The 27,744-nt window shown below is 26.0% G+C and overlaps 1 protein-coding gene across 1 annotated transcript in view; it reads right to left on the bottom strand.

Moving 5' to 3' along the window:
* LOC109609451 (metabotropic glutamate receptor-like) overlaps positions 1 to 27,744 on the bottom strand; it is a 170,970-nt gene that overhangs the window by 35,399 nt on the left and 107,827 nt on the right. Inside the window, exons 4-6 of the mRNA XM_049968623.1 lie at positions 26,625 to 27,318; positions 22,792 to 23,118; positions 4,393 to 4,574 (exon numbers count right to left, since the gene is read on the bottom strand). Of these exons, the coding sequence (XP_049824580.1) occupies positions 4,393 to 4,574; positions 22,792 to 23,118; positions 26,625 to 27,318 (1,203 nt within the window). The remainder of the gene's footprint in view (positions 1 to 4,392; positions 4,575 to 22,791; positions 23,119 to 26,624; positions 27,319 to 27,744) is intronic.

Raw genomic sequence — 27,744 nt, 5'->3', positions numbered from 1 at the left:
TTTAAAAATTCAGTAAACTATGTAATGATTTAACATGCTAAAAACATGAAATATAAATTTGTTCTTACATTAACACACGTGAAGTAAATAAAAAGGAACAAACTGAATATATATTTTTTATAAAATTATAGTCTTTGGTATTTTGTCTCGTTTAAATTTTGTGTTCTCATATTATTCAATTTTAGTGTCACATTTCTTTTTTGAATTATGTAACTTTTACTTAAGTTTCTTTTCAGCCCTATAATTTATTTTTGTTTTTCCTGAAACATGTGCAGATAGACAAAATGTCATATTACATGTGTCCCTTGAAAGAGAGTAAAATGACTACACGTAACCTTAATCCATAATTAACTTTAAGCAAATTAATACAACGATTCGTTTTTTTATTATTTAATTAAACGAATTCAATAAAGAAACCAATTTTGTATTTTTTTTTTGTACAAATCTGAATAATAAACGGAATCGATCCCCGAATTATACATCCAGATTTGAGAGAATCGCCATTAGAGGCGTTTGCGAAACGAGCGTCCCGTTAAAATCGTTAATTAAACGAGTTAATCTCCAATTATAATGATATTCAATCGTAATATGAAACACTTTGATAATATTAATTCGGGCCCCGTTATCAAACGAAAACTGCGCTTTTTAACTCCGAAACTCATTGTGCAGTGCATATTAGTCGCAAGTTACGTTATTGACAATCGCTCTAATCACATTTCTGCGCATAAAATCACGAAAAGGGATCAATTCGAATTGTAATTTAAAGTTTCGGAGCGCGTGTTATAATTGCAACTTTTCGCTGAAAACAACGCAAAAAATATGCATTCGTGATCGAATACGGTGGTTAATCTCGGTGCCCGGTTCTACATATTTGATGTGCGGAGTTTTACAAATAAATAAATGAAATTGTGCTCAGTCGAAATGAAATTCTGTTCCTTAACATTCATTAAATATGAATGTGCGGTGTAATTGTATTGTGTAGAATTTTTCTACAAGCTAATAATTTGGGTGTTCAAATATGGATTAGTTGTTTGAAAGGATTTATGAATGATCAAAAGTGACGTTTTTATCAAAGATCAGCCCTTGTCAAACAATGGAAAAAGCTGGATTAATTGTTTTCCGCATGTAAAACATTATAAATCAGTTGAATTAATTCTGCAATACTTATTATGGATTTTGATGTACAAGGTATTGTTTATTAATGAGGAACATTAAGCACATTGATTATTCAATGTGATTCGTAATTTACCACGTGTTATTATATGTATTATACGTAATAATAATAATGTAAATTCATTTTTAAAATATTTTCTTTATAATTTATTCCATTTTTCAAACAGAGAAACAATAAACATCGAAAATAACTATTCAAACAGTTTATTTAAATTATTTCATTTTACTAACAGTTTTTACTTTTAAAATTCTTTTTAATTTAAATAGATGATGGATGATATTCTATATCTAATTTAGTATCTGCACTACTTTTTTTAAAGTAATAAAAAATAAATATTAAAATTGATTGTCCTAATATTTTATTTACTGGAAGTTTAAATCTTTTCATGTTGAATACACAAAAACACAGATAAAATTATCTGTTTTAGTTTGAAATATTTTGTTCATTATTTATTCCATTTTCAGACTAAGAAACAATAAACATGGAAAATAACTATTTAAATAGTTTACTTAAATTTTTTCTTTTTAATTTAAATATTTCTATATATAAATTTTAATTTATTTACTGGATTTTTAAAGCTTTCCATTTTGAATAAAAAAAAACATAAAATAATCTATTTAATTAAGTATTAGTTAATTTTGAAATACTTTGTTATTTATTCTATTTTTCTGACTTAGGAAAAATAAACATCGATAATAACTATAAATAGTTCATTTAAATTGTTTCTTTTTTCTTACAGTTTTTACTTTTAAAAAACTTTTTATTTCAAATAGATAATAACATAGATAAAATAATAGATTGATGATATTCTATATCTAATTTTAATTTAGTATCTGCACTACTTTTTCCTGTTTTCAAAGTAATAAAAAATAAACATTAATAATTAATATCTTATTTACTGGATTTTTGAAGCTTTTAATTTTGACTACATAAAAACAAATAAAATAATCTATGTAAATATCAGTATTTTGAAATATTTTCCTTATTATTTGTTTCATTTTTCAAAAATATCGAAAATAGCTATTTAAACAGTTTATTTAAATTATTTATTTTAACTAACAGCTTATACTTTTAATTAATTAACACTTTTTAATTTATTATCTGCACCACGTTTGCCTTTTTTCAAAAATAAACATTAAAATGATCTGTCTTAATATTTTTTTTACTATATTTTTAAAGCTTTTCATTTTGAACACACAAAAACACAGATAAAAGAATCTATGTATCAGTTAGTTTAATTTTGAAATATTTTTTTTATATATATATTTTATTTTTCAAATTAAAAAACAATAACCATTTTAAATAGCTTCGAATATTTTATTTAAAATCCCCATTTTTACAGAGTTTTTAAATTAGAAAAAGCTTTTTAACAACATAAAAACAATAAATTGATGATTTGCTTTATTTAATTTTAATATCTCTATTATCTCTAAAAGTAACTATTCAATATTTTATTTAATGGATTTGTAAAGCTTGAATATAAAATATCCCAAATAAAAATAACTGAATAAAAACATTGAAAATAACTTATTTATTTTTTTGATTTTAGAATACTTTTTAATTTAAATATATAAATATATATGAATTAAAAATTGATTGATATCTAATTTCAATACTTTTATTATCTGCTTTGCTTTTTCCTTTTTCAAAGTAATAAAAAATAACTGTTCTAATATTTTAGTTACTGGATATATAAAACTTTTTTAATTTGCGTTGACAAAAAGGCCGATAAAACAATAGATATTCGTATAACACAATTTATATTTAAAAAAAATCTTCTTTACTGATTGTATTTTTCAAATTGAGACTCAATAAACATTAACTGATGGAATATTTTATTTAAACTGGTCATTTTCACCAATAGAACTTTTACTTTAAAAAGTTTCTCAAATTAAGTAGACATTAACATATATAAAATTGCATATTCTATATTTAATTTGTATCTGTATTGCTTAAAAAATATAACTAAAAACTACTCTAATATTAGTTAATCTTTTTCGTTTTGGATATATAAATCTTATTTTTGAAGTATTTCCTTTATTATTTCATTTTTAAAACTGAGAAAGAATAAATATTTGAAAAAAGCTGTTCAAATATTTTAATTAAATTTGTTATTTTTAATAATGCTTAATGCTTTTTAATTTAAATAGATAAAACAATAGATGTTCTACATATAATTTTAATATCTTTATTGTGCTCAAATGTACGATGTACAGACTTCAACAAACAAATAAAATAGTACGCTGTTAAAGTGAAATTCCACTTCTCAACAAGAAACTTTAAATTTGAATATGCGGTGTAGTTTCATTGTTCACAATTTTTAAAGCGTAAGTTAATAATTTCAGCGTTCAAATATGGATTAGTTGTTTTGAAAGGATTTACGAAAGATCAAAAACGACGTTTTTATCAAAGATGAACCCTTGTCAAATTGTTGTGGGAAACGTATTCACCTGGGGGTTAATAATTGTGGCCAGACAATGGAAAAACCCGAATTAATTGTTTTCTGGTGTTGAAATGTATGTACATGTAAAACTGCCCTATGGGCACGGGAGTTTTTTTTTACATAAAACAACATTATAAATCAGTTCAATTAATTCTGCAACGCTTATTATGGATTTTGACGTACGATATATTGATATTGAGGAGCATTAAGCACGTTGATTATTCAGTATGATTCGCTTTACAATTTACCAAGTGTTATTATATGTATGTAGGCGCTTATACAAATCCGCACCGACCAAAACATCGGATGCCTCCAGCATAATTATTAATGACCAGCAAATACACACGTACGCATTTTTAATCCACGTTACACACGTGGAATATTGAACGTTCCCGGACACGGTTAAACACTGACCGATGGAAGTTCTTGAGTGAAGTGCGATTACATTTCATTTACTTGTTCCTCGTCCTGAAATTATGTGTATCTCAACCGAATGTAACAGTACATGTGTGCCTCATTATGGTTAAAAAAGGGGGATGAATGGAAACACATTGCTGTTGTCATACTTTCTGTTGGCAGGTTTTTGTTATTATTTTTTCGTTAATTGCGGCCGCTGAAAGTCCCGAAAAAGATGCCGTTATTAAAAACGGGCGGCAGTAATTTTCGTGCACACAAAAATGCCTTCAAGCTTGATTACGGAACGGACCGGAACAAATACATTTACATTTTCCGTGGATGGCAAAAAAAAGTAACTGGAAAAAATTGCGATACTCACCGGCAAAGGAAACATTAAGCAGATACTTTTTGTAGAAGTCCCCGCCGTCGTACTGTGTCATGGCGGGACAAACACCGGCTATTTTATAGCCTTTGCACACGTCATTGTAGAGATTATGAAGGGCCAAAGCGAAGGCGTACACTGCATCAACGACAAATTGGACTTTGCTCTCCTGCTCGTACCTATAACAGAAATATACACAGTTTATCGCCACGCTCACTCTGGGCACGGGGCAAAAGACGTTCCTTCGTTTTTTTTTTCTACTTTGTTCCAGAATGTGATGCGTCTTTCCTGAATAACGGTTTTATTGTGATTGTTTTCCTTTTTAAATGCACTTAGGCGCTGCAAGGAAGACGAACAAATGAAAGCTGCATATGAAAGTCACCACTTTAATATTAAATTTTTGTTTTTATTTTTGTTTTTTCCATTTTACATTTTAAAGGAGTCGTTTATTATTTAAGATTATAAGAAAGTTATTAAATTCAAAATGTAAAGACGCAATTTTACCAACTTCTCAAATATAAGTATTAATATTCTTCGACTATGTTTTACAAGTTCTTCATTTTAATAACTGTTATATATTTGATATGAAATGACTATATATAGTACTAGCCAATTTATTTTTCTCCAATAATATTTATTACTTTTTCTATTTTTCCAATTAACTAAAAATAAACATTAGAAATAACTGTTCTAATATTTTATTTACTGTATTTTATATCGTATAAAGATAAATGTTACTCAGTTTATTTTTAAAATATTTCCTTTATTACTTTCTATTCTATTCTATTAAAATTAAAAATAACGATAAGATTTTAACTAAAAAAAGCTACTAAATTTAAATACGTAATGAAATAGGTAAAACAACAGATTTTAAATTTAGTTAATAATCTTTATTATCTGTATAAGATTTTTATAGATATTATTAATAGTAATACTATTATAAATAGTAATATAGTAATATATTATTACTCAGTTTACTTTTAATATGTTTTCTTCATTATTTATTTCACTTTTCAAATTGAGAAACAATAGACATTGATTATAAATGTTATAATTTATATTTATAATTTTTACTACTTACTTTAAAAAAGCTTTTAAATTTAAAAAAATATTTAAATAATTAAAAAAGTTTATCAAATTTTAATATATCTATTATTTGTATTAGTTTTTCTATTTTTTAAATTAATAGAGAATAAATATTAAAAATTCAAAGTAACTAAAGTTTTTATAGTAATATTTTCTTTATTATTCATTCTATTTTTAAACTGAGAAACAATAAACATCAATGAGTTATTATCATAATTTCTATTAACAGAGTTTTTTCTTTAAAAAAGATTTTTAATTTAAGTCAGTAATTAAATAGATAAAATAACAGGGTCCTAATCAGTATCAAATTTTAATATCTTTATTAATAAACATTAAAAATAATTGTTTCAATATTTTTTACTATACTATATATACTATAAGTTTCTTTTAATATGATAAAATAATGGATTAAGTATTACTGAGTTTATTTTTACAATATTATCTTTATTATTAATTTCATTTTTCAAATTGAGAAACAAAAGACATTGATAATAAATATAATAAATAATAAAAAAAGTATTTTATTTATATTTATAATTTTTACTACTTACTTTAAGAATGCTTTTAAATTTAAATAAATATTTAAATAGATAAAAGAGTGTATCAAATTTTAATATTTTTTTAATTAATACGAAATAAATATTAAAAATTAGTAGTAACTAACTAAAGTTTTTTTTAATTACATTTTCGTTATTTTTTTTATATTTTCAAACTGAAAAACAGAACACATCAATGAGTTATGGTAATCATTTCCATTAACAGAGCTTTTGTTTTAAAAAGCTTTATAATTTAAATAGATAAAAAACGGATAAAACAACAAACAATCTATATCAAATTATTATCTATAATGGTTTTTCTAATAAGCTAATAAGCTTTATAAAAGCTTTTTACTTTAAATAAATAATAACATAGATATAACAATATATTATGATATTACCATATCTTTATTATCACTATTTCCCCCCCCTGATTTTCAAATTAATTCACATTACATATTTTTATATAATTTTTATTTAAAAACTGTAAGTTAATAAAAAAATATACATTATAAATATCTGTATGTAGATAATTTCAGTTTATTTTTATATTATTTTAGTTTAATTTGTTAATTAAAAGCATTTTTATATTAGAAAACTTAATATAGATAAAACAAGAATAAAAAATAATATTTTCCATATTTTTAATACCATATTATAATAAACATCAAAAATGATACTCCTAATATTTCATTAACTGGTTTTTAAAGCTTTTTAATTCCTTCAGAGCAGAGATAAAATAATACCGTTGTTTATTTGTAGTACATTTTCTTTATTACTTAAATAACTGCACACCAAAAAAAAAAAAAAAAAAACAATAGAAAGATTATTAAATAACTAAATAAATTGAATTTGTTTTTCTGTAACGAAGGAAAAAGAACGATAAATAATGACCGAAAGTGGAATTGTTTAAAGAATATTGATTTAGTTGCAGACATGTGGTTTTTAAACGTACAGAAACAAGATTTGTAGTGTATTGGGAACAGTAAAGCCGTTTATCTTATCAGAAACTGTAAACTGTACCGGTTTAAATGGAGACATCTTAATGTACTTTATTTAAATCAATAAAGCTAAATTGAATGTCTATTGGTAGTGATTTTACATCAATAGCAACAATAATGCTATTGTGTCGGTTTAATAACTAATAATTAATTGACAGGTTTATACACTTTTGTAGCTTTTGTTCTTTTCGATTATTCGGATATTTGTTATGTAATTAATTCAGGATTTTTTAAAATCTATTGTGTTTAGTTAAGTTTTTACAGATAATGGATATTCTACTTGATACTAAATAAAGGAAGGCTAAATATACGTAAGGTTGTTTTATTTTATAGTTATTCTACTTTCGACCCTTAAATTTTATTCAAATATCCACTGATAAACAGTTATCCTTCGTGTAATTTTTATTTTATTTTAAATGTAAGCATTAAAATCGTAGACTACTTCTTCCAGTACCTAAAATATTATTTATTAAAATATTCAAATGTACTAAGTAGGATATATATTTCAAAAGAGAATATTTGCATACTAGACAATTTCATGATTGATGTAATCATATTATGTTACCATACATTGCAATGTGATATATTGATCTCCTATGTTACCACTTGCGAGTATCAAATGTGCTTCCATGTTAAATTTTTAATGAACCATACGTTGGCTGTTTGTCACTCAAATTTATTGTGACCAATTCCATCTTAAAGACCATAATTTCATTAATTAATCACAAAAAACGTTTAATAAAAAGCATTTATTGTTAACATGTCAAGGTTATTTTTTATACACAACAGAAATAAATTTAAACATAAAGGTTTTTCTTTACAGAAAAAAATATTTGCATTATTAATACAGTTTCCAACAATATTTCGCCGCCAGGAAAGTTGTTTTATCGTGCTTTTATATATTGACTGCTAACGAGTTATAAATTTGTTTTTGTACTGCAATTAGTTTTTCATAAAGTGTTCTTTTATTACGAACAAGTCTATTATCCGTCCAACTTTTATTTATTGATCACATTGTGACGAAATTCATTTCAACATACAATAAACAATTTATTTTTTACAAGAACTTTTAAAAAAAGCACCGTTTCCCTGTCATTAAAGTGCCTTATTGTGTATTGATACGTCAACTCATTTATTTAATAAATAACGACTCGAAAGTTTGTTGTGCAAATATTTTCCTAATCCGTTGTTTTTCTTGTAAATTCGGTTCGAAAAACTTTTAAAATTACCCGATGAAACTCGAGCAATTTAAGTAAATATATTTTATGAAACCGTAAAATGCAAAAAGAATCAATATTGGCGAAATTAATGGACGATTAACTTCAATTTTTCAACGCCGATAAATCTACGTTTAATTTAATGGTGTTTTGATATATTGATCTCAATTACCAATAACGAGTTTTAAATTTGCTCTTGAACTATACCGGTTTGATTTTTTTTTATTGAATAATGGTTGAAAAGTTGATTTTTAATTCACCCCAATAATTAGGTCGTAAACTAATATGTATATTTTGTTCAACTGAAAGATCTTGATCTAACTTTTAATATTGCAATTGAATATTTTCTATGATACTTAAAAGGTTTCATAATGAATTTATAATATAATACAATTTTATTCCTTTTAAAGGTTAAGTAACGGATTAAAAAAAATTTTGTATTACCCTCTAAGTATACTTAAAGTTAAAACAAGTTTACGAAAAAAATATACTTTAACACAATAATAAATTTACTGTGGTGGAAAAAAGTATGGAATATTTATTTATTTGTTACAAATGTTACTTAATGTTAAGAATTTAAGTACAATTGACCGCAAATAAAATAATATTCCATATGTAAATCAATTTGTTTAACACCACCACAACAAATATAAAAAATCCCAATTGATAAAAATCCAATTATTAAAAATATTCCATATTTTATGCCATCACTGTGTATAAAAAATATCGTATTTTACACGTTACTACCCGGAACCATACTCGTAAGAGATGCAATGAGCACTGATGACGTCAGCAGATACCTCGAGACCCGAACTGCGCTGACCATTATTTATATAAAAAAATACTTAACACAATAAAATGAAAAAAATTCTGTTTGTTTTGTTTGATAACTGTACCTAACAGGATATAAAACAAAAATTACATTTTTTTCCAATTCGTATCCTCATTACGAATGTAAAAAATTGCATTAATATTCCCTCTAGGCATATAAATTTAGCATTTTCCCCAGCATTTTTCACACAACTGCTTAATTTGTGTTCCTTAAGTTGCTCGAATTCCGTAATAAAAATTGACGGAAAATTGGATTATTAAGTTGAAGTCTCCCGTGCGCCATTGGAAGTGGAACTTGAGAAATATCCGATTTAAATTTGCACTCCGTCTTGTGCACACCTAACCCGGTTTTAAAATCTAATATGTACATTTTACGTTTTATTATGCTCATTTACTTGTTCTAAAGCAAATCCATAATGCCGTTTCGGATGCAGTACACGTAGTTTGACGTTATCACCGGTGAGTTCTTCAACTCGACGATTGACGAACCGGCCATCGTTTTTCAGGAGCCCCGTTTTTTTTGCCCCGAAATAATATTTAATGGACACTATAAATAACAAAAATGAAACAGCAATTTCGGTAATAGCTTTTAAGGATTTGGAGAGGTCCGTGAGTTTTTCCCACTCATTAAACTTTAAAAGTTTTTTTGTTCTTCGAGTTCTAATGTGGACTATTACGTCGAGTTAATTTTAAATTAAACACGCTTTTGTCGTCTTCAATTAGGGTCCGAACTAAAAATAGGTGCGGAATTATGGCATAGTTTACATGTTGGCGAACTTTCATATTGGTACATGTGAGGAACTGGTATCAGTATCAAATATTGATTGACACCGACTTTATTACACGCGCTTAATATAGTGGTGTAAGGGGAGACACAATTTTCCATGTCAATTTTGCAAAGGAAATACGCTTTTTGTAATACCCCAAATTCAATATTTTCACTCCTTAAATTTGTTCACGTGTTACACTAACCTTCAACTTTTATGAAAATTTATTTATGTGGTATTATGAAAGTGGCATCTGCACAATTTTGATACAGGAACCGAAACGGAAATTTGTTTTAATAACGATTGTGCGAGTGTGCCCAGAGTTTTGGGAACGGTTTTATGTGGAATTTAATCAGCACGTTTATAAATTCACTATTTAACTCTTGTTACTTCGAGCCACGTTATAAATTTCATCCAAAACATACAGATCACAGTGAATTATTATTAATTCATCAGTGTTTATAGTATTTATATATAAATTTATATCATCTTACTAAAAAAGATATTTTACATTAACGTTTAACATTTATAAATTTACTATTTAATTCTTGTTGCCTTAAGCCATATTATAGATTTTACTGCACTGGAAATTATTATTAATTTACTGCTGTATCATGAACTTTATTCTAAACCGTTTAGTTTATGTTTTAAAATATCTATCCAATTTAAAAAATATATTTATTGCTTGTTTGCATTTTTATATAAAGCTTAAAAACATAGATTGATTTTCCTCTGTAAAATATGTACATTTAAAAGTATTTATAAATCAAAATTTTATGCCTTTTTTAGAAGAAAAATACATTTTTCGTAATTGTTGTGCATACGTTACTTTAATCCTCAACTTCCATGACTATTTATTTATGTGGCATTATGAAAGTGACATCTGTAAAGTTTTAATGTTACGTAAACGGGGAATTTAATCAGCACATTTATTTAACTTTTTGTATTTCGAGCCAAATTATTAATTTAACTTTGTTAATAATGTATGAAATAATTCATTTAGTTAACAATGTATGAATTTATTCTTAATATTTAATTTAAATATTTATATGTAGAGTTGGGAACTCTAAAAAATAGGCCCAGGAGAAATCGTGGAAGAATAACCACAAAAAGTCACGATCGTTTTGCCAAAAATTGTTTGGAAATGGAAGGAATGACCGAATTAGAATGACCTTGTTATTCGCCGGATCTTCATCCCATTGAGCACTTATGGGATAACGATAAAAGAAGAATTAAAGCTGGTCAAAATATCCCTGACAACAGAGAACAAAATCTTTCTCAACATCTGTAAAATACATACATTTAAAAGTATTTAGAAGTAAACCGCAATATTTTATGTCCGTTTTAGAAGAAAAACACATTTTTCGTAATTGCTAGCTTATTTTTAAAACGTTTTTAATCCTTAAAATTGTGCATGTATAATATAATCTTCAATGTCTATGACTATTACTAAATTGGCATTATTAACGTGGCATCAACAAACTTTTAATGCGCCCCACTTTTGGAATAGGTTTATATGGAATTTAATTACCACGTTCATAAATTTACTATTTAGCTCTTTAGTTACTTTAAGCCATATTATAAATTTCATCACCGAGACCTACAGAATATAATTAATAAATTATTATTAATTTAGTGCTGCATTAAGGATTTTATTCTAAACCGTTTAGTTTGTAATGTGTGCATTTATATTTTAAAATATCTATCCGATTTAAAAAATATATTTATTGCTTGTTTGCATTTTTAAATAAAGCTTAAAAACATAGATTGTTTTTCCTCTGTAAAATATGTATATTTAAAAGTATTTATAAATCAAAATTTTATGCCTGTTTTAGAAGAAAAATACATTTTTCGTAATTTCTAGTTTTTTATATTAGTTGTATTTTTTAATGTTGTGCATACGTTACTTTAATCCTCAACTTCCATGACTATTTATTTATGTGGCATTATGAAAGTGACATCTGTAAAGTTTTAATGTTACGTAAAGGGGGAATTTAATCAGTACATTTATTTAACTTTTTGTATTTCGAGCCAAATTATTAATTTAACTTTGTTAATAATGTATGAAATAATTCATTTTGTTAACAATGTATGAGTTTATTCTTAATATTTAATTTAAATATTTATATGTGGAGTTGGGAACCCTAAAAAATAACCCCAGGAGAAATCGTGGAATAATCACCACAAAAAGTCACGACCGTTTTACCAAAAATTGTTTGGAAATGGAATGAATGACCCAATTAGAATGACCTTCTTGTTCGCCGGATCTTCATCCCATTGAGCACTTATGAGATAACGATAAAAGAAGAATAAGGGCTGGTCAAAATTCCCTAACAACAGAGAACAAAATGTTTCTCAACTTCTGTAAAATACATATATTTAAAAGTATTTAGGAGTAAACCGAAAAATTTTATGTCTATTTTGGAATAAAAATACATTTTTCGCAATTGTTAGCTTATTTTTAAAACGTTTTTAGTCCTTAAAATTGTGCATGTATAATATAATCTTCAATATCTATGACTATTACTAAATTGGCATTATTAACGTGGCATCAACAAAGTTTTAATGCGCCCCACTTTTGTAATAGGTTTATATGGAATTTAATCACTACGTTCATAAATTTACTATTTAGCTCTTTAGTTACTTTAAGCCATATTATAAATTTCATCACCGAGACATACAGAATATAATTAATAAATTATTATTAATTTAGTGCTGCATTAAGGATTTTATTCTAAACCGGTTAATTTATAGTATACAAATTAAAATATCTATTGGATTTAAGCAATATATTTTACTTCATATTATAAATTTCATCATTGCCACATGTTTCCGATTTTCATTAATTTTCATATTCTACAGAAAGCAAAATAATATTACATTCGTTTCCAACGTTCAATGTTTTAATTTCTTACATATGTGCACGTGTCATATTCATAACTTTCAATATCTATGAACACATATTTACGTGGGATTATGAAAGTGGCATCTGCGATGTTTTGATATGGTATCCGAAAGCGGAATTTGTTTTAATAATAATAGTGCAGATGTGCACGAGTTTTAGGTACGGTTTTATGTAGAATTTAATCAGCACGTTTCCAAATTCACTATTTAACTCTTCTAATTTCAAGCCATATTACAAATTTCATCTTTCAAACGTACAGATTTTCAGTGCAACTTATTATTAATTTAACAAAGTGTTTCCATGGCTTTATAGCATATTTCTTTGAGCTATAAATAAATTTATACCCTTATGTAAATATGTTAGTAATGTAAAATGGGAATTTATGTCTTGAAGTGTCTGTCTAGTCGTTTAAAGCTTAGACATCTGTGACAATTTAAAACTGTTTCTGCATTATTTGTAATTCTCAGAATTTACGTATAAAAATTTTTCTTTTAACAATTTTTGTACGTATCACGACAATCTTCAATTTATATGAATATACCTACAGTGATGCTCATAATTGTAGCAAGTTATTAGAAAATATTAAAATTATGTGTTGTACTTGAATTGGATGTCATTATTTTTTCTGTTGATGGTTATTGGACTTGCTTAGGATCTTTGGACCACAGAACAATGGACACTAGTAGTTTTCAGTGATTGTAAATTTAATTTATTATATGATGCTCTTAATAACATGAGCTATGGCTAAAATATAAAAAGTTGTTATAATAATAATCAGTACTCTTTGTATCACTATAAATGCGACCATACAAGCAAAGTTTTGATACAGAAAATGAAAGGGAAATTTGTTTTAATAATAATTATGCGGATGTGCCCGAGTTTTGGGAACAGAATTTAATTAGCACGTTTATAAATTCACTATTTAACTTTTGTTACTTCAAACCATATTACAAATTTCGTCATTCAGATGTACATATTTTCTGTATTTCTGTACAGCTTCTTGACTTCTGTAAAATGTGAGACATTTAAAATTGCTTATATCACAAGGTTTTATAATGTTTTTGTAAGTAAAATACGTGTTTTGTAATTCAAAAAATTTAATATTTCCATTTCAAAAATGTATTCAAGTGTTATACAACGTTTTTTATGAAAATTTATTTATACATTGCATAATGAAAGTGCCATCGGCAAAGTTTTAGAACAGAAATGGAAACGGAATTCAGTTTTAATAATCGTGTGGATGTGCCAAGCTTTAGGAACGGTTTTATGCAAAATTTAATTGGCACGTTTATAAATTTACAATTTAACCGGTTACATCAAGCCATATTATTATGCAAATGTACTAATTAAGAAGATATATCTTTCTACATATACACAGGGTTACCCAAATTGGTTGACTTTGTCTGTTGCATTTTCAAACCACTTTCAGAAAATGAAGTTTTATAAATATGGATAATAATCATCTGGTCTTGAGTTGTCTTGAATAAGTAGAACGCATTTTCTATTGAATAGGATTTACAGGAACAAAATCTTTTTAGGATTACAACTTCTTTTTAAATATTACTCAATTACTTCGTTTGTCAAATAAATAAAAAAGTTATTAAACTATTTTAATACATGTCAATCAAAATAACATTTAATAAAAAAAACAGCTAATTTGGGACGCTCTGTATATTATTTTTTTATTCAAATTTTCTAAATTCAACCCTTAAAGTTATACATGGTTGTTAAACAATCCACTTCGTCAAACAACTCTAGTCTAACATGATACGCCAAAAACTTATTTGTGTTGTAACTCGTCAGATTAAAAATAGACTGTGTTAGAAATTAGTTACAACTTAAAACATACATTGTTTTTTGTTGTTTTTTAACTTCTGTAAAACATGATTGATATTTACCACATAAACTTTTTGTGTATTATTTAAGGGGAATACGTTTTAGTAACTTTATTTTATTTTTGAAACTTTTAATTATTCAAATAGTACATCTGTTATAATAATTTTCAATATCTAACATATGAGTATTTATGTGGCATTGTTAGAATAACATCTACAAAGGTTGTGCCCCACTTTTAGAAATAAGTTTATATGGAATTTAATCAGAACGTTTATGAATTAACTTTTTAGCTTTTATTTCTTTAAGCTATATTACAAACTTCAGCTTCAAATTACTATTAATTTACCGTTGAATTAAGGGTTTTATTCTTAATCGTTTAGATTACAATATTGGAATTTATATTTTAAAATATCTATCCGATTGAAAAAAATATATTTTGCTGCTTGTTTTCAATTTTCGTTGAGCTGAAAAACCATTAATAATTTTTCATGTTTTTCCACTTTTGTAAAATAAATAAAAAATACATTTATTGTAATTCCCAGTTTATTTTTACATTTATAATTTTTAAAATTGTGCGTGTGTTATATTAATCTACAACGTCTATGACAATTTATGTGTGGCATTAGTGAAACTGCATCAACAAAGTTTTAATGTGCCCCATATTTTGGAACGGGTTTATGTGGAATTTAATCACCACGTTTATAAATTTACTATTTAATTCTTGTTACTTCCACCCATATTATAAATTTCATCTTTCGAACATGCAGAATACTCTAAATTATTATTAATTTACTGTTTTAAGGGTGTTATTACATAATATGTTTTTAAATTATGTCGTGGAAATTCGGCGGAACACGTCCAATAATAAAGAAAATCCAAATATTCTTTTTATTCTTCTGAAGAAAATACAGCACCTCAAATTCAAATTTTAAAAATTGTTTTTTTGTAATATTTCCGTAATCTTTGGTTTAATTCCGTTTAAATTTAGTATCTTATCGTCTAATTTTCTACACCACTGAATATTTTTTAAGACAAATAAGCTTTTATATTCTTTACACAATTCAGATACACTTGATGAATTTTTTTGTCACAGTCGATTTTGAGAGATTTTAGCTTTAATGTTTGAAGAAAATTAAAAATATTGTACAGTCTGAATATGTTGATATTAATTATCTATCCCAAACATTTTTAGAAGGAGGTGTATTAGTAATATTATAATTAGGAAGTAAACTTCTTCTTTTCTTTCTGGTAATTTGACCAGAGTGTCTTCAATATCTAAAAACACGATGAATTCCTCGAAAATATGCCACTGAAGAGAAGATGTGATCTTCGATATATGCATGACGGTGCTTCTCCCCATTTTAGTTCTCAATCCTTCTCCCAAAAATTTTTCAAATCAATTGTTTGGCTGTCAGAACGATACTCTTATAAATTCAAGATCATCAGTTCTTAATACATTAGATCTTAAAGTGTGGGGCCAAATTAAAGAGAGGGTCTATGCTTTGTCAGTCAATGATGTAGAACAATTACATCAAATAATTGAAAATGCATTTAATGAAATTAGATTAGAATGTTTTTAGAATTTATGTTTATTTCCTTAATAAAAAGATATAATAATAAATGATTTTGTACTGTATGAAAATTGCTTTAACTTTCTTCAGACATTAAAACTGAACTATTTCACAAACTGCTGTGAGAATTAAAATTAATTAAGAGTACTTTTTTCTTCTAAATTGTACAAAGAATTTGAAAAGCTTAATAATTTTAAAAAATATTCAGTGGTGTAGAAAATAGGGGGTGACAAGGAGGAGATTCTTATTGTAAAATATTTATGCCATTTAAAGAAATGATCTGAGTCATCAAAATGTGATTTATGACAGTCAAAATTTATTAAAAACATAGCAAATTTGGGTCACCCTGTATTTTAATGATTTATTCAAATTTTCCACATTAAAATTCAAGCCTCAAGTTTATACATGGTTGTTAAACAATCAATCCTCCTCGTCAAACAACCCTGGTCCAACACGAGATAATGTCAAAAATTTATTTGTGTTGTAACTCGTCGGATTAAAAATTCAAACCGTGTTAGAAATCAGTTGGTACATTAAGTATTAATTACCGGTCCCATATCTATAACATTCCCCCAGATATTCGTGCATAATTAACGCGAGCATAAACATAAGTTGAATTCGTCGGAGTTTATCGGCGACAAGTGTCTGTACATCTCATCAATTCATAATTGCCCAGACTAATCTCCCCCTAGACGGAAATTAACAATACATGCCAATAACGTGTATCAGAAATTTCGCGTTAAAGGAAACGAACTGGTGTCGAGTGCACGAACAGTTGGAAGGGACTGATAGATTTTGAATAGATGGAACTTGTTTGTGTCTCCGTTAATTATTTTGCGACCGTAATACCGTGCAAGCGTGTTCCCGGCAAGGTACGACAAAGGGAAACTGTTGGAGAAGGAGCCGTTTCCATTTATGCGAAAGCCAACACTCGGTAAATTACAGTTTCCGTAAAATATAGCAAAGGCTAACTAATAAAAATGCCGGGGGATATTGAAAAAGACATCGTCTATCCTTCAATGTTACACCGTTCCGGGGATGAGAGGTTGGTTTTGACATTCCGTTACGAATATCCACCGGAATCATGAATATTTATCGTAATTTTCCATTCCTTCGAGTATTCGTCGCAATGATCTATTTCCGAAAATATAAAAAATAAAAGAAGTCCCGCAACTTAATTGTGTCCCCACCCGCCCCTTCAATCAATCATCGGAATTATGTAATTTCGGGGGGGAAACACAAAAATCCGGCAATTCATCCCGACGCCGGTGTCTTGTTTGGTGACTGCATATAATTAAATTCTGTAATGAAAGCGCAAACCATTAGATAAATTAATGAAGTTCTGATGAGATTTATGTTAGTACACCGCTATCTGTTTGCTTTGAATGGTCGACCGCACGTATCGTCGATGCTGAAAAATTCAAACTGCCAACAACCCCGGAGCCAAATACACACACCTCTAATTATTTTAAGTAATTCACCGCTTTGCAAAAACGCTATCATTTATTTTTATTTATTGCCTTTGAATGAAACTCTTTGGAAACGAATTTAGGTTTTTTTTTTCGGACTGGTTTTAAATTACCTACTTAAAATTGTTTATGTTAAGCTTTATTTAACTTGGCGGAAATGTGGAAATTTTAAGGAATGGCAAAGGGAAATTTGTAAGTAACCCAAAAGGAAAGCTCCAGCTATTTACATTTTTTGTAACTTTAATGATTCGTAGTAGTTTTAACTTCTAATTTGCCTAGTTTAAAAGATTTAATTACCTGAAAAGTATATTGTTATTTGTGTAAATTTGTTAAAATATATGTAAGTAACTTTCAATTGACATTTAGTATAAATATTTTCATTGATTTAGTAAATTTTACACTGTCATTCTCTCGATATTTAAAAAAATTAATATAATTAATTTGATTTAAATAATCAATTTATTTTAACGGTTTAAATATTTTTGTACCTCTTCAGAAAAAATTATTATTTACAATTATTTAAAAAAATTTTTTTCTTAAAATACACTTTTTCAAATTATTTACATTTATTAGTATCAACTGAAATGATGAAAACTTAATAATATATGAAAATTTAAAATGTTTTCAAAAAATATACTGTTTTAAAAGTCTTTTTTCTAGTAAAACTACTTTATATTATATCCCAGATATGTATATTTTAAATAGAATTTTTTGCAAGATTTTTAAAACCAATTTTAAATTAATCGTTTCTAGTAATTCGTTCTGTTCTTGAATGTATTACTTTTTATTATTTCACTGATTTATTATTAACCGTTTTTGTAAAAAAAATATATTTTTTTTTTGTCCTTAAATGAAATTTATTTTGTAATCTTTTGATGACATTCTTCAAATAAACCTTAATAAAATGATAACTATTGTAAAATACCATAAAAGTAAGTTTAAAATATTTTTTGAAAATGAACGAATTACATTTAACATATAATTTTCTACAATACTTTAAAAACGAATTTTAATGTAACCATTTAAAATAATTTATCGTCTTGAATTAAAATATTATTTATCATTATTTCGTTGGTCTATTTATTATAAATCTTTTTTTGTAACAAACCTTTTAATTTTTTCTTATCCTTAAGAGAAATTTAATTTTTATCCTTTAACTTTCTTTAAATTTGTTAATATGAACATTATTAAAATAATAACAATTTTAAATTATCATAAAAACATGTTTAAAGTAATATTAATAAATAATAAAAATTTTAAACCATCATAATTAAAGCATATTTATAATTTTACCTGAGGTTACTTTTGAGAATTAATTATTTGCCACATATCTAATAGAAAATAGTATACAATTAATTAGTAAATCTAAGAAAATAAACTAATTTTAATTTAAGTAATTTGTTTTCTTTCTGAATATACAAAAATGATGGACATATGTATGTTTATTCCTTTAAAATTGTTTGTATTAATATTAACCTCGATGAAACAATGGAAATTATAAAACATCATAAAGGAATGGAAATTTAAAGTAAAATGTTTACAATTTTTTTTTTGCAAGATTTTTAAAACCAATTTTAAATTAATCGTTTCAAGTAATTCATTCTGTTCTTGAAGGTATTACTTTTTATTATTTCACTGATTTATTATTAACCGTTTTTGTAAAAAAAAATATATTTTTTTGTCCTTAAATGAAATTTATTTTGTAATCTTTTGATGACATTCTTCAAATAAACCTTAATAAAATGATAACTATTGTAAAATACCATAAAAGTAAGTTTAAAATAATTTTTGAAAATGAACGAATTACATTTAACATATAATTTTCTACAATACTTTAAAAACGAATTTTAATGTAACCATTTAAAATAATTTATCGTCTTGAATTAAAATATTATTTATCATTATTTCGTTGGTCTATTTATTATAAATCTTTTTTTGTAACAAACCTTTTAATTTTTTCTTATCCTTAAGAGAAATTTAATTTTTATCCTTTAACTTTCTTTAAATTTGTTAATATGAACATTATTAAAATAATAACAATTTTAAATTATCATAAAAACATGTTTAAAGTAATATTAATAAATAATAAAAATTTTAAACCATCATAATTAAAGCATATTTATAATTTTACCTGAGGTTACTTTTGAGAATTAATTATTTGCCACATATCTAATAGAAAATAGTATACAATTAATTAGTAAATCTAAGAAAATAAACTAATTTTAATTTAAGTAATTTGTTTTCTTTCTGAATATACAAAAATGATGGACATATGCATGTTTATTCCTTTAAAATTGTTTGTATTAATGTTAACCTCGATGAAACAATGGAAATTATAAAACATCATAAAGGAATGGAAATTTAAAGTAAAATGTTTACAATTTTGCATAGAGTTTCATTAAAAATGTTTTCAATAATGGAACTAATTTTACGTTATTTTCAGCGTATTTATTGCAGTGAATTCCATTTTATGAAAAATTTTCAACGAAACAACAGTTTTTCAAAGAATATTTACCGTTATTTAAATTAATATGTATTTAATTAATACACATAATTCCTCATGAATTTAACATGTCTAAAGTACATTGCTATTTATTTTAAGAAATTCACCACTTGACTGACATTGCTGTCACTTTTATAACTGCCAGTAAAAATAAAATTATTTTCATTTAAGCCTTTTAAAAACTCATTTTAAATTACCTACATAAACTTGTTTATTTTCAACTCTATTTTGTCATTATTTACCGTGGAAAAAATAAAGAAAACTTTAAAGGATAAGAGAAGTAATTCTAAATAATGTTTGTAATTATACATTGTGTATAAAGTCTAGAATAAATATTTTTAATGATATAGTTAATTTTTCTTAATTATTTCCTTCACATTTACGACATTAATTAAAATTTTTTATCGTTTAAAGTACGTTATTTGAAATACGTTATCTCCAAACTGTCTTATAACTTATCATTGTTTAACCGGATCAATATGAAAAGTTTTTGTATGGCAAACGAGAAGAGTTTATAAGATATGCAGCATTAACGTTGCCCAATAATTTCTCATACAGATCACTCTGTTCATTTCATGAATACAAATATGAATTTATTTCAAACATATATAGATGGTAAAATGTTTAATTTAGTACGCAGGTTTTGTAGTGATATGTAATAAAATCCGTACGCTTGGATGACTTGATATAATTTGACATTAAGACACTCTATTCGAAAATTTATGAACATGTTAATTAAATTTTACATGTAACTGATCGTTAAATTTCGTTTTCAGGGTGGTTTTCAATTACAATATTTCCAGGTATTTTTGGAATATTCGAATAGGGTAAGATGAACTTGGATTGACGTTGCTCACAAATAAACAAAAACTGGCTTTGAAATATAATAGCCATCAAATTTCTGTTGTAGTATGGTGAATATAATCCTACGCAACAGATTTTACGTTATTCATTTTAATAATAAGTCAATAAACATTTAATTTTATACTAACATGGGAATCAATTTTAGTAGAAATTTGTTAAAAAGTCAATAATAGATAAAATTTCAAGCTTATTAATTTTATAGGAAACCCCTTAAAACTATCTCATTTTATAAATTTACAAATATTAATACAAAAAAAAATAGTAATACTTGAATAATTATGAAATGACTAAAACTTTTAATTTTGGAAGAAATTATCCTAAAATTGTATAACTTTTATTAAATTTTATTAAAATTTGTGAAATCTTAGTTGATTTTTTCTATCACTTGGTAAAATTAAATAGAAGTTATAAATTTTCCAAAATATTCAAATTCTCACTATTTTTAAACAAAAATTAAAAAACCTTTCAATTTTAGAGGAAACTTATCATAAACTTGTAAAACCTCAATTTACAAACAAACAAATATTTTTAATAATAATTGGAAACTATCTGACTCATTTTTTCATTAAAATTGTCAATTTTTGAGGAAATTTTTTCTAAAATTGTCTTACTTTCTAAATTTTCATAGTATTTTATTAAAAATTAAGAAATTTTAGTTGATTTTTTCTGTCAATTGGTAAGATTTAGTAGAAATTTATCTTAAATTTATGTATTTTTTAAAATTTTCAAATTGTAACTAGTTTTTAATAAAAATTAATAAACCATGGGTGAATTTCTCATTAAATTTGTCAATTTTAGAGGAAACTTATCCTGAAACTTGTCTAATCTAAATTTACAACCATCCAATATTTTTTAGTAATATCTGAAAACTGACTGAATCTATCATTAAATTTGTCCATTTTTATTTTATTTTGTTATAAATTAATAAATCTTAGTTGATTTCTGTTTTAAATGTATAAAATTTAGTGGAAATTTATCCAAAAATTGTGTTTTCTAAAATACTTAAATTGTCACTAGATTTTTTAATAAAAATTAATAAATCATGGCTGAATTTTTTATTAAACTCGTTAATTTTAAAGGAAACTAATCCTAAACATAATTTTCTAAATTTACAAACATAAAATATTTTTAGTAATAATTGAAAACTGGCTGAATCTATCATTAAAATTGAAAATTTTGGAGGAAATTTATATTAAAATTGTCTAGCTTTTTAAATTTTCATTGTATTTTGTTAAAATTTAAGAAATCTTAGTTGACCTTTTCTTTTAATTCATAAAATTTAGTGGAAAATCATCCTAAAACTATACAAGTTCTAAAATATTCAAAATTTTACTTGTTTTCAATAAAAATTAATAAAAAAATGTCACTTTTAGAGGAAACTTAACTTAAACTGGTTTAATTTTTTAAATTTTCAAAACTGGCTGAATTTTTTATTAAAACTGACAATTTTTATTTTTAATAATAATTAATAAACAATAACTGAATTTATCAACTAAGTCAACTTTTTAAATTTACAGCTATTCAATATCTTTTAGGAATTTTTTGTAACAAAATAAATAAATATACTTCTCTTGAATTTCTCATTGAAATAGAAGTTTATCCAGAAATTGTCTAATTTCCGAAACTTTCATGTTCTTTTATTAAAAATTAAGAAACCTCAAATTACCATAAAATGAAAAAGAGATCAAAATATATTGGACTAACGTTTTTTTACACTATATCACGAATTATCTTTGATAGTACCTAAAATAAATTCCAACACAAGACAATTTGGAAAAAATCACAGTACGACATAAACTCAGAAACTCACCCCAACTTCTGCGACAGCCTCAGATTCACGTCGCACAGCTTCAAAGTGGCGTTGGTCTCCAACGGCACGTTCTTCTCCAGCACGCAGGCGAACGTGTCCTCCCAGTACTGCTCGAACCACGGGTTCCTCAGGTTCTTTTCCGGCGTCAGCGACATCATGTACTCATCGAAACCGGGTATGTTGTCGGATTGTAGTTCGACGGTGATCGCGCCCTCGGCGACCTCCTCCAGACCTTCGACCAGCTTTTGCTGTTTGCCCCAGCCGTCGCTGGCCACCCAATAAAATGAATGGCTTGCGTTCATGCGTTTCGCCGCCTGTAATATCCTCCTGGAATCCGACACACGGCCGTTTGTAATAATTAAATGTATCGAATTTCGATTTACGCGCGAAATGATATCGCAATCAGTGATTAGTGCGGTTTTAAAACAGAGATAGATTGCGGTGTCCGAACGCTGAATTATTATCCTGCTACCTGGATCGAAAATGATTTACACTAGGTATATGTGTGTATAAAGCATGAGGTTCACTAACTATTTTTAATTGTCCATTGGTATTAATTCTATTAGTTTTGTTCTGTTTCAAGTGAAAGAAAGAAACTATAGATATTAAAATATTTTAATTTTATTTTATTTTTAGTATCTATATTGTATGTCTGTATTATACCTCCAGATAAAAAGTAAATATTACTTATTTTTAATATCTATATTTTTTTTTTTCAAAATTGTAAAAGAAGAATTAAAAATAATTACAACATTTTATTAATTGTTTTTAAGTTTACTTAATTTGTATAGACAATTACATAGATATAACAAAAAAAGTTATTTTTATTCTTTTGAATCTGTCTTACATTTTCTCCATTTCAAATTTATAAAAATATATTATTAAAAGTAAACACCACAATATTTTGTTAATAGTTTTTTAAGTTTCTTTAATTTGTGAAGATAATTACAGAGATAAAAGACGAAATATAAATATTACTTAGCTTATATATAATATCTGTAACATCTATATTATATATTTTTTTTTCAAAATCATAAAAATATATATTAAAAGTAACTCCAATGTTTTATTAATTGTTTTTAAGCTTATTTATTTTGTAGGTATAATTACAAAAGTAAAACAAGAAAAGTAAATTTTATTCTATTTATTTTTGATATCTCTAGTATCTGTATTACATTTTCTATTTTCCAAATGTGTACTACATTTTCTCCTTTTTAATTTTTTAAAAATGTATACTAAAAATAAACATTTTAATAATTTGTTAATAACTTCGTAAGTTTCTTTAATTGGTAAAGATAATTGTATAGATAAAAAGCGAAATATAATATAACTTAGATATCTGTAGTATCTGTATTATTTTTTCTTTTTTAAAAGTCATAAAAAAATGTATTAAAAATAACAATTCTAATATTTTTAAAATTCTTTTAAGCTTATTTAATTTGAATATATAATTACATAGTTAAAACAAAAAAGTATGTTAAAAATATATATTAAAAATAAACATTTTAATAATTTGTTAATAACTTTTTAAATTTCTTTAATTGGTAAAGGTAATTACTCACGTAAAAGGCGAAATATAAATATTAGTTAGTTTATATGAAATATCTGTAGTATCTGTATTATTTTTTCTGTTTTAAAAATCATAAAAAATGTATTAAAAATAACAATTTTAATATTTTTTTAATTATTTTTTAAGCTTATTTGTATATATAATAGTTAAAAGAAAAAATTATGACAAAATTATATATTAAAAATAAACACCTTCATATTTTGTTAATAACTTTAAGATTCTTTGATTGGTAAAGATAATTACATAGATAAAAGGTAAAACATAAATATTACTTAGCTTATAAATAATATCTGTAGTATCTATATTATTTTTTCTTTTTTTAAAATAAAAAAGTGTTAAAAATAACACCAATATTTTAGTAAATGTTTTAATGTATTTAATTTGTATAGATAATTATATATATAAAAGAAAAAAGTATATTTTATTCAATTTATTTTTTAACATCTTTAGAATCTGTATTACATTTTCTCCTTTTCCATTTTTTTTAAATATATATTAAAAAAAAACACCTTAATATTTTGTTAACTTTTTATCTGTAGTATCTGCATAAATAGATAGATAAAACAAGAAAAGTAAATTTTATTCTATTTATTTTTAACTCTTTTATCTATGTCATATTTTCTCTTTTATATATTAAAAATAAATACCTTCATATTTTGTTAACAATTTTTTAAGCTTACTCAAGACTCAATATAAATATTATATAGTTTATATATAACACTTGTAGTATCCGTATTATTTTTTCTTTTTTTCAAAATCACAAAAAATGTATTAAAATAACGATTTCAATTTTTTATTAATCGTTTTTTATGCTTTTTTAATTTGTATAGATAATAACATAGATAAAACAAGAAAAATATAGTTTATTCCATTTTTTTAACATCTCTAGTATTTGTATTACATTTTCTTCTTTTTAAATTTATAAAAATATATATTAATATTTTATTAATAACTTTTTAAGTTTATTTAATTTGTGAAAATAATTACATAGAAAAAAAAACGAAGCATAAATTTTACTTAGTTTCTATATAATATCTACAGTGTTTGTAATATTTTAAAATCTATAAAAAATAATAATTAGAAATAACCTCGTATTTCTATATTATTAATAGCTTTTTAAACTTTATTTGTATGAATAATTACACAGATAAAACAAATTCATAAAAATAATTTAATTTAATTTATTTATATATATAGATGATTTATTCATTATTAACTTGTTTAATATTTATAGAAAATTACAAAAATAAAATAATTATCCAGTTTATTTTTAATATATTTTAATTTTTAATTAATGTGTAGAACAGTACATTTGAATATTATTTAGTTTATTTGTACTAAATTTTCTTTATTATTGTAATAACTACGTTCAAATGAGAGACAAAATTAATTTCATTTTTTATGTAATGGGAAAAGGAGAAAAACAATGCTTGGAATGAAAACAACAAAAATCTTGGTTTGAATTGAAATAAATAATTCCAAAGTATTGATTTACAAATAAAACGAAGTGCTAATAATTGATTGGATCAGTGTTTGTCACCGTGATAGATTGTGGTGTGACTAAATTATTTTGTATATTCAATTTGATGGGAGATAATGGGATTAAATCCTCTTGTCTACTGAATAAGTTCGGTTACATATATATTGTTTGCAACCTAAATGATACCAATTCCATCGGAAACACATTAATATTTATCACAGAGTTTTAATTAAAAATTTTGTAGTTCGATTTGTACAGTTTAATCGTGGTTCTTCGAAATTTAATCGCAAGTAATTTATCAATAAAGGATCGTAATTAATTTCTTGTCCTCTTTTGACAGCACAAATATGATCTATATACGTTCAGATTTACGATTTAACCCCAAACATTGACCCTCGTAAACATCTCTCCTTCTCTTGACTTCTCGCACGGGTCACATAATAAAATATCATCGAATTTTCTCTGCCGTCATCTGTACGGGAAAGTTTCACAGCTGTTTCAGCCTCAATGAAAAAAAAAAAAAAAAACGGAAAAACCTGAACTCGTCATACGAACGGAATAAATCGCAGCAACTTGGAACATATGACCGACACGCTTGATTGGTACGTATCCTCTGTCTTTGAAATCATACTTTAATTTAATAGTTCTGCCACTGAAGCCGCGTCCGGTCGGAATTAATAGTTTAATTGGAATTTAAGCGGCCGTTTCAGGAACAGCGACGAATAATGCAGCATTCTTGACCCGACAACAATGAATGGCAACCTAAATGAAAATATCAATTACCTGGCATCCTCCGCTCTGGTGAACAAAACCACTCCCTTGGCGTTGATCTTCTTCTTCAGCTTCATGATGATGTTGTCGAATTCGCGGTCGTCGGCGGTGCTCGGTACTTTCTCGGCGGTGGCGATGCAAACGTTGCGCTCCTGCGCCTCCCTGTGGAACACCTCGATGCCGTACTCGCCGTAGGAGCCCTCCGAATAGATGGTGGAGACGTACGACCAGTTAATGCTCTTGACGATGTCGACCAGGGCGCTGGATTGGAAGGTGTCGGGCGGCACGGTGCGGGCGAAGTACTTGAAACGGCTCTTGTCGCTCAACGCCTTGGCGGTGGAGGCCGGCGATATCTGCGGTATGTGGAAGAGGCCGAGCAGGTTGGCCACCTGCAGCGAGACGGAGCTGTACGAGCCGCCGACCACGCCGAACACCGGGCCGGAGTAGTTGACTCGGGGACGGGGCATCGAGTGGTCGTGGCATTCCAGGGATGATATGTCGATGTTGTTGAGCGAGGCCCGCACGAACTGCAGACTCTGGTTCAGGGCGTAGGTGTCGCGTGAACAGGTGTCCAGTATGTGCACTCCCAGCGTGATGTTCGGCAGTATGGTCGAATCGTTGTTGATGCGATCTATGGCGAACATCATTGCCTCCAGTCTTTGCACGCCTCTATGGTAGATTTGCGGGCCACATGCTGAACGTTCTCCTGAAACAAATTTATCTCTGTAGTCTTATTTCTAGCAAAATTTCAGTATATATCTGATTTTAGGTTAATAATTCATTTGAACAGCTTTTTGATTATGTTTTAAGACTTTTGTATTAAGCAGTATACAAGGTGTTGCCAAAATAGGAATAAGTGCTGAAAATTTCATAAATTGTTTTTGGTCTAATCGTGTTTAAATTTGCTATGCATTCAATATAATATATTTATTCCACAATGACACAGTAGGGAGTATCTTTTCTCGCTCTATTTTCTACACCACTGAATATTTTTAAAATTATTAAGATTTTCATATTTTCTGCACAATTTAGAACCAAAAAAGGTGCTCCTAATTACTTTTGTCACAGCTGTTATCAAAATATTTCAGTTTTAGTGTTTAAAGAAAGTGATTTTCATACAATACGAAATCAA

This window comes from Aethina tumida, chromosome 1 (genome assembly GCF_024364675.1).
Source record: "Aethina tumida isolate Nest 87 chromosome 1, icAetTumi1.1, whole genome shotgun sequence".
Taxonomy (NCBI): Eukaryota; Metazoa; Arthropoda; class Insecta; order Coleoptera; family Nitidulidae; genus Aethina; species Aethina tumida.
The sequence above is the reverse complement of the archived record's forward strand: the minus strand, read 5'-3'. Positions and strand labels throughout refer to the sequence as shown.